This window comes from Gallinula chloropus (assembly GCF_964237585.1).
Source record: "Gallinula chloropus genome assembly, chromosome: 3".
Taxonomy (NCBI): domain Eukaryota; kingdom Metazoa; phylum Chordata; class Aves; order Gruiformes; family Rallidae; genus Gallinula; species Gallinula chloropus.
In genome coordinates this window covers 71,205,080-71,221,987 of record NC_140087.1, presented here as the reverse complement: position 1 = coordinate 71,221,987, position 16,908 = coordinate 71,205,080, and the positions used below count along the sequence as shown (strand labels likewise).

General features: G+C 42.0%; 1 protein-coding gene across 1 annotated transcript in view; it reads left to right on the top strand.

Moving 5' to 3' along the window:
- Positions 1-16,908, top strand: part of XDH (xanthine dehydrogenase) — a gene marked incomplete at its 5' end in the record, with an annotated part of 52,852 nt that overhangs the window by 16,632 nt on the left and 19,312 nt on the right. Inside the window, 12 exons of the mRNA XM_084261971.1 lie at positions 628-769; positions 1,586-1,678; positions 2,437-2,588; positions 3,504-3,597; positions 4,483-4,592; positions 8,019-8,203; positions 8,703-8,877; positions 9,547-9,636; positions 10,306-10,475; positions 11,993-12,116; positions 12,489-12,608; positions 14,136-14,232. Coding sequence (XP_084118097.1) covers positions 628-769; positions 1,586-1,678; positions 2,437-2,588; positions 3,504-3,597; positions 4,483-4,592; positions 8,019-8,203; positions 8,703-8,877; positions 9,547-9,636; positions 10,306-10,475; positions 11,993-12,116; positions 12,489-12,608; positions 14,136-14,232 — 1,552 coding nt within the window. The remainder of the gene's footprint in view (positions 1-627; positions 770-1,585; positions 1,679-2,436; positions 2,589-3,503; positions 3,598-4,482; positions 4,593-8,018; positions 8,204-8,702; positions 8,878-9,546; positions 9,637-10,305; positions 10,476-11,992; positions 12,117-12,488; positions 12,609-14,135; positions 14,233-16,908) is intronic.

Sequence of the window (16,908 nt, the reverse complement as noted above, 5' to 3'; positions counted from 1 at the left end):
GCAACAGAAACTCAATCATTAGTTTGGCCACTGCACCCATCCTAAACGTGTCGTGAGCTGCAGCATGAGTAGTTTTTCACAGACCATAGCATAATATATGCATAGCTTGAGATAGGTCCCCTCTGTTTCTTCTCTAAGATGTTCTCCTGCCTCAAGGTTGGTCTGATGTTGCTGGGATGCAGCCATATTAGTCTGTTTTCCTAAGTCATTGGATGATGGAATTAAAAAGGGAACCAGAATATTACCTTACAGCTGGTGACTCAAATTCAGTGGTGCTAAAGACCAACATTTTCACAGTAATACAAGAATGGAAAGCCCATTGCTTCTAAGATGGCTGAAACTGCAAAACTTTGAGGTGGAGCTTGCTGGCAGAGTTCTTGCCAGGGAGATGTGGCAGCAGAACACACCTGGCAGTATCAGGAAGGGAAAACTTTTGTCAGCATGAAAAAGGCTCTTGTCACTGTTAGCAGAAGGATGGGAATGGCTAACTGCCAGCAACACTGTGGATATCATAGCCACTTGTCAGTAACTCGACTGAGATGGACCCTGGCCTGGCCTGGGCAGCATGTGAGCAGGGATTCTTGGCTCAATATAGGGTCTGAGCTCTGTCTGAATTCACTTTTTCAGACTCAGAGTAACAAAGGGCAGAAGCAGATGTGTTTCAAAGGTGAGCGTGTGACTTGGATCCAGCCTGCAACCCTCAAGGAACTGGTGACTCTCAAATCCCAGTACCCTGATGCCAAGCTCGTTGTGGGGAACACAGAAGTGGGTAAGAGGAAGAGCTGATGCTTATTTTGGGCAGTAGGGAAAACTTTCCATGGGGTATTTTGTGAGAACAGCGCAAATGTAAACCACCTTTGTGCCACTGCTATCAAATAGCTGTTCAGTCTTCAGGCTGTATATAGGAAGAAATTCTCCTCTCAGGTAGATTAATCTCACAGTGAATTTTTTAACCTGTTCTTTGCTGTGTTGGGAAAAAAAAAAAAAAAGCTTAATTAGACCTCTGACCTTTAATGCTAATTTTCTGGAGGAGGGGAGTGGCACAATGTAAAGTGTCCTTGTAATCAAATGAATTCACTTGTGAAACCTGCATTTTGAAAGATTTTTTTTTTGAGTGAGTAAACTCTCAAGACTTGAAATCTTGCTTTCTCTCCACCCCCCCTCCCCCCAATTATATGCTTCTGCAAACGTAAGTGCTGAGGAGGAGAGTTCAGACATATTTAGTAATTCGGTTATCCTGAGCACTTGGTTCAGGAGACAATCCCCAAACTTTGCATGCTTCATTGTATTCATTGCTCTTTCCTGAAGGATTATATTCAATAGCTAGTTCATACAAATAGTGAGCAATGTATTTAAGGTCATTGTAAGCCTACAAAAGAGTCTCTTAAACTTCCCTATGAGAATTATGGTATCACTGAAAAACAGCTTTTAGCTTGCTGCCTCTGTGACCTCACCTAATCTGTGCAACAGATGGTCAATGAATTGACTCCTTAATAGGCAGGTCTGCTGCCATTTCATTGGGAAGCAGTTAACTTAAGCCCTCTGTCGCCTGTGTGTAACTGAAAGAGCCTTACTTTTCTTTAAGGTATTGAAATGAGGTTAAAGAACATGTTGTATCCGGTCATAATAGCACCAGCATGGATCTCTGAAATGAGCTCTGTTCAACATACTGAAACAGGTGAGCAAAAAATAGGCGGGATGAAGTAAGTAGGGGACTTGCTCAGAGGATATAAGGGAAATTCCCAGATCAAGGACTGCTTTCTATAGATGTTAATGCCTCTCCCATGCAGGGAGTCAAGCGAGTAATATGTAAAAATAATTTGTGAACCAGAGGGCTTTCACTAGAAGGTATATTATAACTTTTATCTCTTTGCATGTTGTTTTATATATATTAACTGGGTTAATAATGGGATTCAGTAGGAAACCTTTCTATTTAGAACAATTTTTAAAATCAGTAACTGGGGAAAGGACGCTGGATTTGACAATCTAAATGACTACGTGAAATATTACATTTATCTTCATGGAAACAGGTTGACCTTACAAATAGAAGTAATTAGGACAATGCACTGTGTGCAACTGAATGCCTGGTGGCATGTTGAAGGTGTGGAAAGTGGAGAGGAGTTGGAGTTCACTTCTCAAAGGACAAACTAATACCTTATAGGAGGCCAGTATTCCTCATAATACACGAGGCAAAGGGCTGATGGGTTACTGTCATTTGAGAGGCAGTACCACCATGAGCTGTGACTTGAAGGTGAACTTTGTTCCAAGGATGTGATGTTTATGTGCATACAGAATATCCTAGTGTGAATGAATGTTTTCTCTAACCCCTGCTGTCTAATCAAAGTCAGTGGCAGCTAAGCTTTGTAGACACTGTTCTGTCCTCCTGTACCTTGATGTCTGGGAGAATAACAATTATTTTCATTTGTTTGTTTGTAGGGATCACCTTTGGTGCTGCCTGTACCCTGAGCTCAGTAGAGGAGGTGCTGAAAAAAGTGGTGACAGAGATTCCCGGTCACAAAGCAGAGGTCTTCCATGCTGTCCTTGAACAGCTGCGGTGGTTCGCAGGGCCACAGATCAGGAATGTTGCTGTAAGTGACTCAGGAGCATCAGAGACTGCAATGAAAAGCAGAGTCTGAGGAGCTGGTGTGCCTCATCCAATGTTGGTGTGCCTTGTGCTTCTCACATGAGACCATTAGTAAACCTAGGCAGGGAAGCTAGCACACGAAAAACAACCCCAGGAACTGATAGCAATGTGGGTCTCTGATGGTGTCTGTGCTAGACCGATATCACAGATTTAGCAAGCAAGGGAAACATGGCAGTCATCCACGTCTTCCACTGCTGTTATCAGCATAAGTGGTGGGGGGAGATTTGACTAATTTGACAAAAATGCATTTGGGGTGCTAGACAAGCTATGTTTTGCCAGTGCAATTATGGTAGTTATGGTGTTAATGCATCATATCTGGCAAACTTTCCTCTAGTTGTGAAGAAAAAAGAGGTGGGCTTGGTGTGTTCAAACTCCATAGAGTGAAAGAAAAATAATCAAGCAAGCAGATGAGCCAACCTACTAAGCACAAAAGCATGTTCTACAAGATACTGTGCCAGACATTTGTATTACAGACAAAAAAATAGGGTTCCTGGATGTTAGTGAAAAGGTGCTCTTATACTTCCAAGTATCTTCCCTTATTTGCAGCTACAGTGACTGAATTGTATATTGTGTATTGTTGGACATATGTGGTTTGTGCATAAGATAGTTTTGATAAATTACCCAAAGACTGTTCCTAAAACTGTTTCAGGCAAATGTTAGTATTGACTGGGACAGCAACTGATTTCATGGGGTTTGTTTCCCAACTTCATTAGGTGCCTAGAATTGCTAGGTGAGCAAAAAGAATATATAAAAGCAAGCTCAGTCTGAGCGCACCTCTAGTGCACTGTGTATGGAGTAATGCAGGATTACAAGATGCTATGGCTGTATCTTCTCATTTTTTTTTAATATTTATCTCTAGGCTCTTGGTGGGAACATAATGACAGCAAGCCCAATTTCTGACTTAAATCCTGTGTTAATGGCCAGTGGAAGCAAGCTGACTCTGGTATCAAATGGTAAGTTACTTTTCCTTGTGGCACTGAGGGGAGTGGGATAGCCAACAGTCCTCTGCTGTGCATTGTTAGATTGGGTCAGAACTTGAAAATGAAAGTTAACATTGCTTAACGTAGGCTAAGTCTTCAGGGGTTTTGCACTTTTTGAGGCTGAAGTCCTAGAGCTAAGTCTTAGTCCAGACTAAGCCTAAGGTTGGCTTCCTAAAGAATTTTGTATTTCTGTGCCAGAATGAATCTTTGGTACTGTGTGTGTATTTATAGATGTGTCCTTGTGAAGAGCTGGTTGAAAATGTCCATTCGTGAACATCAATGGGCATGAAATTGTTCCTGCCACTGGCATAGTTTGATCCTTGTGGCTTTTTCAGATATTGAAACTTGTGAGGATTTTTGTTGTTTTTTTTTTGTTCTGTTTGGGTGGTGGTTTTTTGGTTGGGTGTTTTCTGTTTGGTTTTGTTTTCCTGAAGAAAATGGCTTAATTTGTATTTGCTCTTAGGAAGAATTTTTTGTAAATAGGACCCATGAAGTAAGTGCACTGTCTGATTCATTACTTTCTCTTGTACTGGTTGCATGGAGGCTAAGGAAGAGGGAAAGAGGGAATATTTGAAAATGCTTCACCTGGAGCCTCAGTTTTAATTAGATAAAGGAGGGAGTTCTCTTTGATCAGTTTCTGGGTGAACAAAACTTTATATGTAGGCAGAAACTTATAAAGTCCACAAGGACCAAAGTAAGTCTCAGAAAATACTCCCTGATTTGGTGAAAGAGGCTAGAAAAATGAAAACTGGTATCATATCAAGAGTGATTTGTATAAGTTGAAGGTTTTCACCTTCAGTATTGCCATTCTTCATCTCGGTTATTCATCTGCCATCCATTTATCTTCTTGCTCTACAGAGGGCAAACGGACTATCACTATGGATGAGAAGTTTTTCACTGGATACAGAAAAACAATAGTCAAACCTGAAGAAATACTTCTCTCTGTTGAAATACCCTACAGCAAGAAGGTAAGCTTAATGTTCATGGAGCTAAAATGCTGTTACTTGAGTGTTATTTTCAAGGTTTGGTACTTTTTTTCCTCAAAGACTTACCTCCAAATGCTTATGTAGTCCCCAGTGGACAAGGAAGCAAGCAAATTATTTGGTGAAAATCTAGCAACGTAGTCTTTTTGACAAGCAATGGGAGCTGGGATTTATGATGAAGTGTAATAAGCCCGAGAAGTTTTCTAGTGCAAGAAATAGAAATTTCACTTTATTGTCTGGAGCTTTTTGAGTGCATTTGGTAATGATAAAAGGTGACAAAATGATGTTCCCAGAGGTCTAATTTCTGTTTGCAAAATGGTGAAGCAAAGATTATAGCAGTTTGTGAAGTAAAGGGAACATAAGGTTCCTGAGGTTCCTGCTTAATTTCTGTGAATGGAAAGGGTAAAAAGTGTATACAGCTAGTGTTATGTTCAGTTTCTGCATCCTTGCCTTACACAATTCAAGTTACAAGGACTGGTGATTACTGCATTTTGTCAATATGAGCTTGCAACTTCAAATGAGCCTGCTAAGCTTCCTTGAAACAGAACACTGAACAATTCTCTAGCAGGGTGAGCAGTAACTGAGTGTCAAAGAAGTAAAACTATTCTTTGCTTTTAGGGTTGGGAACATCATACTGTAGTTTTAGGGCTGTGAAGGTATTCACCTTTTTAGGAGTTGAGCCTACATGTTATAACATGCAAGGGTTCACAGTGTAGTGACATGTTTTCTTTATAAATGAAAAATATCGTTTTACTTGAGCTGCCATCATGTTATGCAAAGGAACCAATACATCCTTTGTCTATCCCTTCTAATTTCTTATCTAGCCATTAAGGGAGTGCAGCTATTTTATTTATGGTCTTTTCCTATCTATTTCTGAGTGATTCTTCTTTGGTCTTGTGACAATTGCAGGAAACATTGCTTTTTGCCAAAATGAGAAATGCGCTTGAGGAAATAAATGGAAAATACCATATTCCTCCATCCATATGAGAGTCATATGGCAATCTCACAAAACAAATGTTTACCATCAGGGCAATGGCTTCATCCCTAGGTTATATGCAGCTTATTGATCTGAAAAACCTAAACTTTTGAACTCTCTTCATGGTTTCTTGGCTGATCTTTGCTCACAAACATGGGAGGCTAAAGTTCTTCAGGGGATGTCTGAAGTTGTCAGAAGTCTTTGCCTGTCATGTGGCAGGCAAAGACTTCTGGAACTGTGATTATATCTTATATGTAACAAGGCATTCCTAGAAATGAACATATCCTTTATTTAACTATCCTCTTTCTCTTCTGGACTATCTGAACCCCAGATAGCGTTCACAAATATTATGCACCACTTGTATTATTACTCAGTTTATTACATCAGTTTTTCATGTCCCGTCCCTTACATGCACCTTTCTCATTTCTTTCACATTTTTCACTTACTTATTTTTATGATTATACTATTCTGTATCACATAGGCATTTAGTGGTTTTCAAACAAAATAAAGCCTGACAACATAATGCCTACTATTTCTATCTTTAGAAAACAATCTTAATCTACTCTCTGCTCAGTATTGCCATCATAGGCTCATAGTATCCCAAATTTTGCTACGCGAAGACAGAAGGCACTCATTAAGTTTTAGTTTATGCTTTAAATTAGTATCCTCCAACCTTCATCCATTATTGATCTCTATATTCCATGGTGATGGACTGAAAAAGTCACACAGAATCAATGTTTTTGGAATTGTGAATCATAGAATGTGTTAGGTTGGAATGATCATCTAGTCCAACCCCCCTGTAGTAAGCAGGGACACCTTTAACTAGGTCAGGTTGCTCAGAGCTTCATCAACCCTGACCTTGAATGTCTCCAGGGATGGTGCCTCCACTACCTCTCTGGACAACTTGGACCATATATTGCCTATGAATCTTTTAGAGTATGTGGATTTCTTAATGTGCTCCTACCTGGTGTTGTATCTTCTCTAGGAGGAGAGAGTAATCTAGGTCCTAATACACAACTCTTATTATTAAGGATTGCTTGGATTTCCTGTAAGAATAACCTGTGAGAATGATTTAGAGGAGACATACTCCACTGTTTTGCCAAGAGGTAGGGCAGACATGAGTGGTGGATGGGATGGTTACCTTACCTAAACTCCTAGCAAGGAAAAACATCTTTTTCTCCCACAGGTTTCTGTATCAAGACAACCAAGTTGTCTTGCAAGGAGTGCAGGCAAATGTTGCCCTCTTATTACAATCTTCTTTGCAGTGTATAATAAGAGGCCACTTTTTCTCCTCTTTGAATGCTGATGTGTTTGGCAAAGTAGCAGAATGTCCTCATTGGGAGGATGCTATTGATGGCCCTCTGCTATTATCACTTGAATTCAGGAAATAAAACATGCCTCAGTAATATCTCCAGTACGAAGTTCTCAGTGCACCAAAGGGGCCTGTGGTGAAACTGTTCTTATTGCCAGCAACAGAGGAATTGTTCTTTACAATAGTGAAAGATTTGCTGTCTGCTTCTGATTAGAAATAATGGACCAAGCCGCTGTGCTGTGCAGAGTCGCTTGGCGAAGCTATTAGAAACTTGGTAGAAAACCCTCCAGAAGGGCTGTGCAAAGACATCAGATCCAGTTCCTCTCTCAGCCCACAGGATGCCTGAACAGCAGTCGTAATCTGCAGGACAGGCAGGGGGAAACGCTGACTGTGTGTGACCCCAGGGTGCCAGCACTGCTCGGCGTATGCTGATAGAGTGTCAACTTGCATTTACTGCTGCTCTTCGTAGGAGAGCTGCTGAGTTTTGTGAGTTGTGGTTGTCACTGCACTTAAGAGAATTTCCTTGCTCTCCGAATACCAGCAGAGGATTCAGGATAGTTACTGACAATTTTATTTGCAGCAAAAGATTGAAATTGTTTTTTATTAATGAGTGTGGTCAATTATAGAACTCTGAGGCACTTGTGATTATTGGATTTCAGTTCTTGCAGAGTGCAAACACTTCTGAAGGGAAGGGATCTTGGATATGAGTTTAACTGCTTAGTTCAAGTTTAGCAGTCTGAGAGAGAGAAAGTGAGTTCCTGAGGAGCTGTAAGCTTGTTCATGTTTAAAAAAAAAAAAAAAAAAAAAATTGTCCCGATTCTTCCTCTCAAGATATGGAAAAAACATTACAGGTATGAGCAGATCTCTTTCAAAGCTCATTTTCCACCCAGCCTTAGGCTGGCTAAGAGTCACTGATCTAATACATCAGAATTAATTATTGAGTCATGTGAACATATCCAGTGCTGCCTGAACAAACATGTCCTACTTGGCCCTGCAAGATGAATTAGCCAATACAGTTCTGTGGAATAGCTCATCCATGCAGGGAGAGGTTAACAGCTTCTCCGTGGTCATACTCTGGAGCATGCCAAAGTAGAGAATAAAGAACTATTTTCCTGTCTTCTAGGGTGAATACTTTTCAGCTTTCAAGCAGGCGTCCCGTCGGGAGGATGACATTGCTATTGTGACCTGTGGGATGAGAGTCCTGTTCCAGGATGGCACTAGCCAAGTAGAGGAGATAAAACTAAGCTACGGAGGGATGGCTCCTACAACCGTCCTGGCGCTAAAAACCTGCCAGGAGCTCTCAGGCAGGTAGGAACCTTTCTGTGCTATAAATGCTATCTACTGAAATGGTGCAGATTCAAATAATCTCTGATAGCCTACAGAAGCTGCAAGGGGAAGAAGTGCAGCTACACTTCTGCAGCAGGCTGTTTCGTGTGGTGTCTTGCTTACTCTAGTACTCCTTACCCTCAAAAGTCCATGTCAGTCCCTCGTTCAGACAGACATTTCCTTGGTAAACTCACTTATCAGTTGAAGTGGGCAGAAGATAGATGTGGCATGACCTACAAAACTTACTTTCTTTCAAACTGGACTGAGAATTCTGGGCTCTTATTTAGCAGCTTTGACCTTTTTTTAGCCAAGATGACATGAGCCCAAGATGAGAGCAAGGCTGACAGACATACTATAAACAGAGATAGAACAGGTGGTTGTTGCTTAAGAGCTAGTGGGGCTGCCGTGTCAGAAGAATTAGTCTGCCCTGGTGATATTTAGGGCTGAGCAAGGGCTCTGTGTCACCTTTGTTTCCTTCCAGACACTGGAATGAGAAGCTGCTGCAGGATGCCTGCCGCTTACTGGCGAGTGAGATGGATCTGTCTCCTTCTGCGCCTGGTGGGATGGTGGATTTCCGACGCACACTCACGCTCAGCTTCTTCTTCAAGTTCTACCTAACGGTCCTTCAGAAACTGAACAAGAACCACAGTGGCACTGTGAGTGCTGCTAGGGAAGGCAGATTTGGAGAAGGAGGACCTCTATGTGCTGTCTTGGTGGGAAGTCAGAGGGAGGGTTCAGGCTCAAGCAGAGCCGTATCTGATAACAAATTCCATGTTGCAATAGCTGCCAGAGCTACTTCACTCCTTACCTGCATGACAGCGACAAGTGTGTCTTCTTACTTGCTTCCTCCCTCGTAGCATCCCCATCTTGCTGTGGACAAGAGGAAATGGCCTCAAGCCATGCCAGGGGAGGTTTACTTTAGGTTTCTCTGAAGGGGTGATCAAGCACCGGAACAGGCTGCCTAGGGAAGTGGTGGAGTCACTTTCCTTGGAGGTATTAAAAGATGCATAGAAGTGCTGCTTAGCAACATGGCTTAGTGGTGGCCTTGGCTAGGTTAATGGTTGGACTTTTGATGATCTTAAAGGTCTTTTCCAACCTAAATCATTCTTTGATGCTGATTTGTGGGTTCACAGGAGGATTCCTGGACTTCTCCCCTCCATGGCATTACATGCTCTCATGGGTCTGTGGCTATTCTTTGCACATGCTTCACTCCGTAAAAGATGAAATCACAGAGGATGGAGAATGGAGTATATTCTGGGCTACTGGGGAATGTGAGAAAGGGACTGGCAAAGAAGGTGACTGTTCCTTTAATATTTTTCTGGCAGACCAATCTGTGTGAGCGTGTCCCCTCGAACTACATCAGTGCTACAGAGCTGTTTCACAAAGATCCCATTGCAAATGTCCAGCTCTTCCAAGTAAGTAGCAGTACCTGCATGATCTAGGCCCGGGCTTTTCTGTAGCTCAAACTGTACTTATCTTCTTGTCTCCCTGAGTATGGGCAATACATGAACTTCTATAATGCCATTCCTATTTTGAAATTACCTATTTGGGTCTCAGTCCCTTCCTTGCTTTAGGGTACAGTGTTCTCTCCTGACATGGCCCAAGACTGTTCCTGATGTGTGCAGCTTTGTAAAAATCACTGTGCATAGCACTTTGCTCCTTCAGCCAGCTCCATATCCAAACTTAAATTGCCTTCCTTTTTTCCTTCAGTTACAGACTACTTTTCATTGAATCTCTTGAGCTTCAGATTCAGGTTATATCTTCTTCCTTATTTTTCTGTTAACAACCTCTTCTCTTCAGCTTTGATAGTAGAAGCTAGCTTCAGAACTTGAGCCTTTATGCAAGCTGTGATGTCAAACCCTTCTCTTCCATAGCAGTTTCAAAAACTAAATCCCTTTCATTTCATTCTCTACAGCCCCCTCTGTGTAGTTACTCCATCTTGTATACCTTCCCCTTGCACAGGACTGAGCGCCCATCCCATCCCCCCTCTCACCAGAATGTTTCACTGGGCCTTTTGCTCTCCCATCAATGTTTCTGTCCCCTGCAATCTAACCAGTACTATTCCATCATTTGTTTTACTCCAGGAAGTGCCCAGCGGGCAGGCAGTTGAAGATATGGTGGGCCGGCCTCTGGTGCACCTTTCAGCAGCCAAACAAGCATGTGGAGAAGCCGTTTACTGCGATGATATCCCTCACTTTGAGAACGAGCTGTATCTAACGCTGGTGACTAGTACCAAAGCCCATGCTAAGATCCTGTAAGTACTACTTCTGAGTTTTGAGTGTTGGAAGTGTCCAACTCTTAGAAAACACTGACAAATTACTGGTGAGGTAGTCTTTTGCATTAGTTGGAACTCCAGTTCCTTGCACTCTGTTGCATGGAGGCAGCCGGTATATGTCACAGCTGCTTGCGAGTCTGTGCCAGTGGGAATATGAGGGAATTAACGCTGAACTCAGAGCTCTGCTGAAGCACAAAGCCCTCAGCCTTAGGCAACATTTCTTGCATGTCCCAGGTCTAGTAGTCAAACATGCAGGATTAAAAAGGAGCAGGGTAGAGCTCCACAATGCCTGAGGAGATGTCGCTTTAATCAGAGCATGCAGCTTGAAAGTGGTTTTTTATCTGCCTACAAATCTTAGGTTGTAACATGCAATTCTGCCACAGCACTTGGGCTGGTTAGTCAGCTGTGTGAGTCCTCTGGGTTTTGCCTTGCAAGGTCCCTCTTTGTACCAGTTATGATCAAGCTTTCTGCATAACAGTCCCTTCCTGAGTTAGCTTCAGCTATTAGATGTAGACCTGTTTGTGCTTGGCTGTAGCAAGGTAGATTGCACTTGGAAGTGCAGCTGTCTCTGAAAATATCTGCACAGAGCAAGACTGATGCACAATTTATAACCAAGGTAACTGACTTAGAAACCACTAGGATTAGCCTTTTGGAGTTATGTTGTCATATGAGTTTTAATGCTGTTCTATTGCGGGACTGACTGACCCTCACCATCCCTGGTAGTGCTTACATCCTTGATAGCCTTGCAATGCACTGTTTGTTCTTTAGGTGATGCTTCCTTCCTGTTTAGGTTTCCCATAGTGGTGCAACATGGGACAGGCAGCACTGTGGTCATGGATGTACAGATGTAGTTAGTGAACTCCCTGGTTATGAAAGAAATTGCTCTGTTGACATGGTTAAATCTTGAGAATTGCAGCATGGTCACTGATGAGCACTGCAAGCACATCGAGTACTGTTACTACTACCAGTGTGAATGAAACGGTGAACACATCAGATCTGTGCCTATGACCACAATATGCAGTATTTTCTATAGGTTAGCATATACATTCTCTTACATTTGGGTTGTGCACTCACAATGTGAGCTGTGAACCTGTATTGCTCTGCAGAAGAAGTGGTCGAATATTTCACCAGGTGACAGAAGTATCTCAGCACATAATTTTCTTGGTCAAAACATTGGCTCCAAAAACTTCCACTTTGTCTGAATCAGATTTTGGTTGGTGTAAATCTGAAACCATTTGCCTCTGTATTTCTAATTAAGGGAAACTGTCAGCAGATTGTTTCTGAGGCTTTATCGTAGAAGCATGGCAAAGTGAACTTTCCAAAGAAAACCAGCATAGTTTTCAATTTCTGGTCTCACACAGTCTTAATGTGGTGAACTCCTTCTCTTTTGCATAGCCAGACTTCAGGGAATCAGGCCTGAAAATATACTGTTATCTCATAAGCACTTACAAAACCAAAAGTACTGTTAATAATGCTGTCTCTCTTCCCTTCTTTAGTTCTATAGATGCATCTGAAGCCGAGAGTGTTCCTGGGTTTGTGTGTTTTGTCTCCGCCAAGGATGTTCCTGGCAGTAACATCACTGGCATTTTTAATGACGAGACTGTCTTCGCTGAGGATGAGGTATGTGGTTAAAAATAGCCTTTTTCAATTACACTGCCCAGGAGATAGGTTTTCTTGTATTGTCCAGAGAAGTTCTCTACCCTATACAGAGATAAATCCTGGCTGAACACAAGTCAATTGAAATCTTGGTGCCGGAGTCCCCTTGCACAGTACCCCTTCTCCTCTGTTATCTGCACTATTTTCCTCTAAGCTGCAGGCTGTTGGGACAGGCTTACTCCTTTCCTTGCTGTCTGTGATCATTGTCCCTCAACTGGTTTAAAATAGATCATTTTGAATAAACAGATGAAAAACTGTGCAAAATGAAGAGAATTACAAGCCTTTCAGTTAGTGCATTAAATACACGCCAAATAACACTGGGTCCATTGCTTGTAGGTCACTTGCGTTGGTCATATCATCGGTGCAGTGGTTGCAGACACTCAAGAACATTCCAGAAGAGCAGCTAAAGCTATCAAGATTAAGTATGAAGAGCTCAAACCTATTGTCACAATGCAGGTAAGATGGCCCAGATCTGCTTCTGCAGATCTGCTGAGACCTGCTGATCTCTAGTTCCGCTCTCATACATGGGGTGATTTCACCATACGTTTTGTTAAGCCTTTGTGGGCGCAGCAGGAATAATCTGTATATTTAAATGAAAAGAGGACACACCTTTGTGGTACTGATTCTGAATAGGTTGAGTTGTTCTGTGTTATTTAAAGCTAAAATAAATGAAGCAAACTTTGGTAGATCTATTGTGCTCAACATGAATTTCCCTAAATTAACAAGGTTACTGTCAGTTCCCTTCTTACCCACAGGTACTTGCTTTTAGTGTTCTCTGGTATGACTCTGCTGGCTTCATTGGTATTCATGCATTCTTCATTCTCTGATCTATAATACTCAATATTAGGGTGTGAAAACATCTCTTAGCTCTGCCACCTGCTTCCCTGAGATTTCTGCAGACCACTTGTCTAGTTTCTAAAGATGATGAATTTAATTTTCGAGAGTTCACTCTCCACTATGATCGTTTCCACCGACTGTATGGACACAGCTCTTAAATGGCTTTTCTTAAATCTGAAGAAATTACTCTCAATGATTTGTGATTGTTTTGTGCCTTCTTTTAACTAGAAGGCTTGTTAACAACATTTCCTTATGTGACAGTGAAAGCAAATTAAAATATACAGTATTTACATCTAGAAGTGAGGAAAAAAAGCATGAAGTCAGTTTTACTGGGCAGAGATTGGAACCATGGGATTCTAATTATTTTTTTCAATCATCAGTACTTTATACCATGTGTTTTGTAATGTGAATTGTATTCAGTCAAATACAGAGTCTGTGCATTGTCTAGTACAGACACTAGTACAGTCATATGTGGACATTTTGGTTTGTTTGCATGATTTGTGGGTTCACAAACAAAGTGTGAGAAATTTTCCTTTTCTGAGGCTTCTATTTGTTTATTGAACCAGGCAAGATGAGAGTTGAGCCAACAATGTACTGGGAGTTTTTTGTTGGTTTTGTTTGTTTGACCATTCTGTGGATGTCTTTCATTATAGAAAGCAAAAATGAACTTCATTTGTAAAACTTCCTCATGCAAGATTATTGTATACTAGCTCAGAAGGGAACTATGTCTGCAAAGTTTTCATCTGAGAGATTAGATTTCTCCTTCCATCTCTGCTTTTTCTCTTTTCTTTTTTTTTTTTTCATCTTTTTGTTTTCTCCCCCCTTCCCTTTGTCAGCATTCTGGACTATGGACAATGCTTAACATAAGTCATAGCTCTGGTTGGCTATAGACTTAGGAGGGTCTGGGTCCTTAATGTAAAATGGGTCACAAGGAACAATCTAAGATTGTCAAGCTATGTATTTATTGTGATATTGCCGTGTTGACAAAAAATACTTTATATTTAAGTCAAGTCACTTGGCTATTACCATAGTTAGTGTCTGATGAGTTCTTGTGCTTTTTCTCTTGGATATTTCTTCTTGAGTCAGAGGAAGCTTTGTTTTCACTCCACTTCCACGATAACTTAATTGTTTTGTTATATGTCCTAGGAAGCAATTGAGAAAAAGTCCTTTTTCAAGTCTATAAAGAGGATTAATAAGGGAGATGTGAAGAAAGGATTTGAAGAATCTGATCACATTTTAGAAGGTGAGAATAAGCATTAATACTTCTTTTAAAGTAGGATAGTTAGTGACAAAAGTAGTCAATCAGCCTCCTTTTTATGTACATGAGACTGAACTCCTGAGAGTAAGGCTTGCAGGATGTCATGGTTTTGTGCCCATCTGGGAGCTGAGTACCAAGCAGTCTCTTGGGGAGGGGTCGGGGGAGAGGGCAAGGGAAAAGAAAGCCAAAGGTAAACCTCATGGGTTGGGATAAGGACAGTTTACTAGTACAGCAGAGAGAGAGAAATAACAATAGAGGACTTAATAGCAAAATACACGAAATTGAGGATACAGAAACGCTGTTTCTCTCCAAACCACACAACTCTGATCATACAGTTCAGAGCTGTCCCGAAGCTGGACCATTCCCAAACCACACATCCTGGAACCGTGCATTCCTTCCCCACCAGCACTCTCCCCCATCTCTACTCCCATTTTTTGCTGAGTCTGACATAACTGGCCTTTGGCCTGTTTGAGTCACCTGTTCCATCTTTGTCCCCTCCCAGCTTCCTGGGAACCCTCACCTTCTCATAGCAGGGCAGTGTGAGAAGCTGAAAAGTTGATGACTGCTTGGCAACAACTAAAACATCTGCATGCTATCAGCACTGCTCTCATCCTAACTCCCAAACATGGCACTGCCCTGGCTGATAGAAAGAATTAACACTCTCCTAGCCAAACCCAGGACATTATCCACCCCTTATTCTATACCATTTACATTATACTCAGATCCAACAATTCTCATTAGCATCAGCACTTTCTCATCCTACACACGCATACATATATATAGACATAAACACATACAAACACAGAGACCCTTGTTCTATGGGCCATCCCTCTAAAATGTCTGTTCGATTTGTTCAGCCCATGACTTTGGGCTCCATCTGTCGTAACAGTCTCTCAGAACAGGAGTGATGATGTGTGCCATTGGATTGTTGCATGCTGCATGTGGGACTCACAACTGGTGCATCTGGCGTGGTCCTTGCTTGTGGTCTGCAGGTCGAAGGTGTTGGTTTTCAAAGAAGTGGCTGGGCATCAGTTGCTGAGGCCAGTTCCAGTCCCATCACTGTGGCACTCATTCTTCATCAATTTGTGTAATTCTTACTGCAATGCCATTGGCAGAGCATATAGCAATTGTAGCAATGATGATAGGCAATAGTAGGGTTATTTAGCAATAGAGATTGTATTCACTATATTGGCTATTCTCACAATAAATCAGATCTCCTTGGGGTACACATCAGCCTTCCCCATTTCCCGCATCACCCATTGTATCGTTCAATTTTCCCAGAGGCTGGTACATGGTGGGGAGTGTGATACACCCACTCAATGCCACCATGCACAGGTGTCTATGAGAGTGTTTCAGAAATGAGTCCCTTTGTCAGACTCAGTTCTTTCAGGGCTGCCATGTCACCATAGGACCTGCTTCTCAAGACCCAGGATTGTATTCTGGGCAGTGGCATAAGGCAGAGGATATGTTTTCAGCCATCCGATGGTTGCTTCCACCATTGTAAGCACATAGTGTTTGCCTTGGTGGGTTTGTGGGAATGTGGTGTAATCGATCTGCCAGGCCTTCCCTTATTTATATTTCAGCCACTGTCCTCCATACCAGAGAGGCTTTAACCACTTGGCTTGCTTGATTGCAGCGCATGCCTCTCATGGATGACATGGAGATGGTGTCCATGGTCAAGTCCATCCCTTGATCATGAACCCATCTATATGTTGCATCTCTTCCTTGATGGCCTGAGGTGTCATGGGCCCATTGAGCTATAAGTAATTCAACCTTACGTTGCCAGTCTAGATCTACCTGAGCCACTTCAATTCTAGCAACCTTACCGACCTGCTGGTTGTTTTCATGTTTCTCCATGACCTGACTCTTTGGTACACTGGCATCTACATAAAATACTTTTACAAGTGCCAGGCAAGGCAGAAATTCTTCTGAGCTAGAAAAACAGGTTATTTAGAAGGCTGCAGTACTGTGTGAATGCCAGGCCATGTCCCCTCAAGGAGACAAGAGAAAGGCCCCTGCAACACACAAGAGTACATTGTCTCACACAAATGTGCATTTCTCACTGGTGTACCTAATGAAGGCAGCTATTTTGATATTACTGAATTGAATAAAAGGAAAAGGGGAGCAGAATTTTGAGAAGATTAATTTTTGTGGCAGCTGATTATACCAGCACCATGACTGAGAAAGGAGGTTTATTATGACATTTAGTAGTGTGTAGCAAGGCTGGATGTTTTACCCTCAGCACTGACAGGTAAGATGTCTCGGGAAAGAGCCACATATTTCTTAAGGCATTTTTGGTGCCGTGTTTCGAAGTCTGTAACCTTGTATTGGATCTCAGATAGACTGCACTTGATTTGCTTTTATGCTTCATCTCAGAGGTGGTGGTAGGGCAGTCTGTAAGGCACCAAACACTACATCTTATGGGATGCTGGATCAATGGCATGATGTGTGGGCTTGTTTTTTCAATGCCAACCACTTGTGGTTTTGACTGAATATTTCTAGAAAATGGAGGGGCATGCCTGGGTGTCTTTTAGATTGTTATTAATGTTGAACCAGAAATGTCAATTTTAAAGTTAGGGGTATCCAGTGCTGGGCAGTGCAAAGGGCTGTCATTTAACATATGGCCAAAGGGCAGGGGCTAGCAGGCAGCACATGACGGGA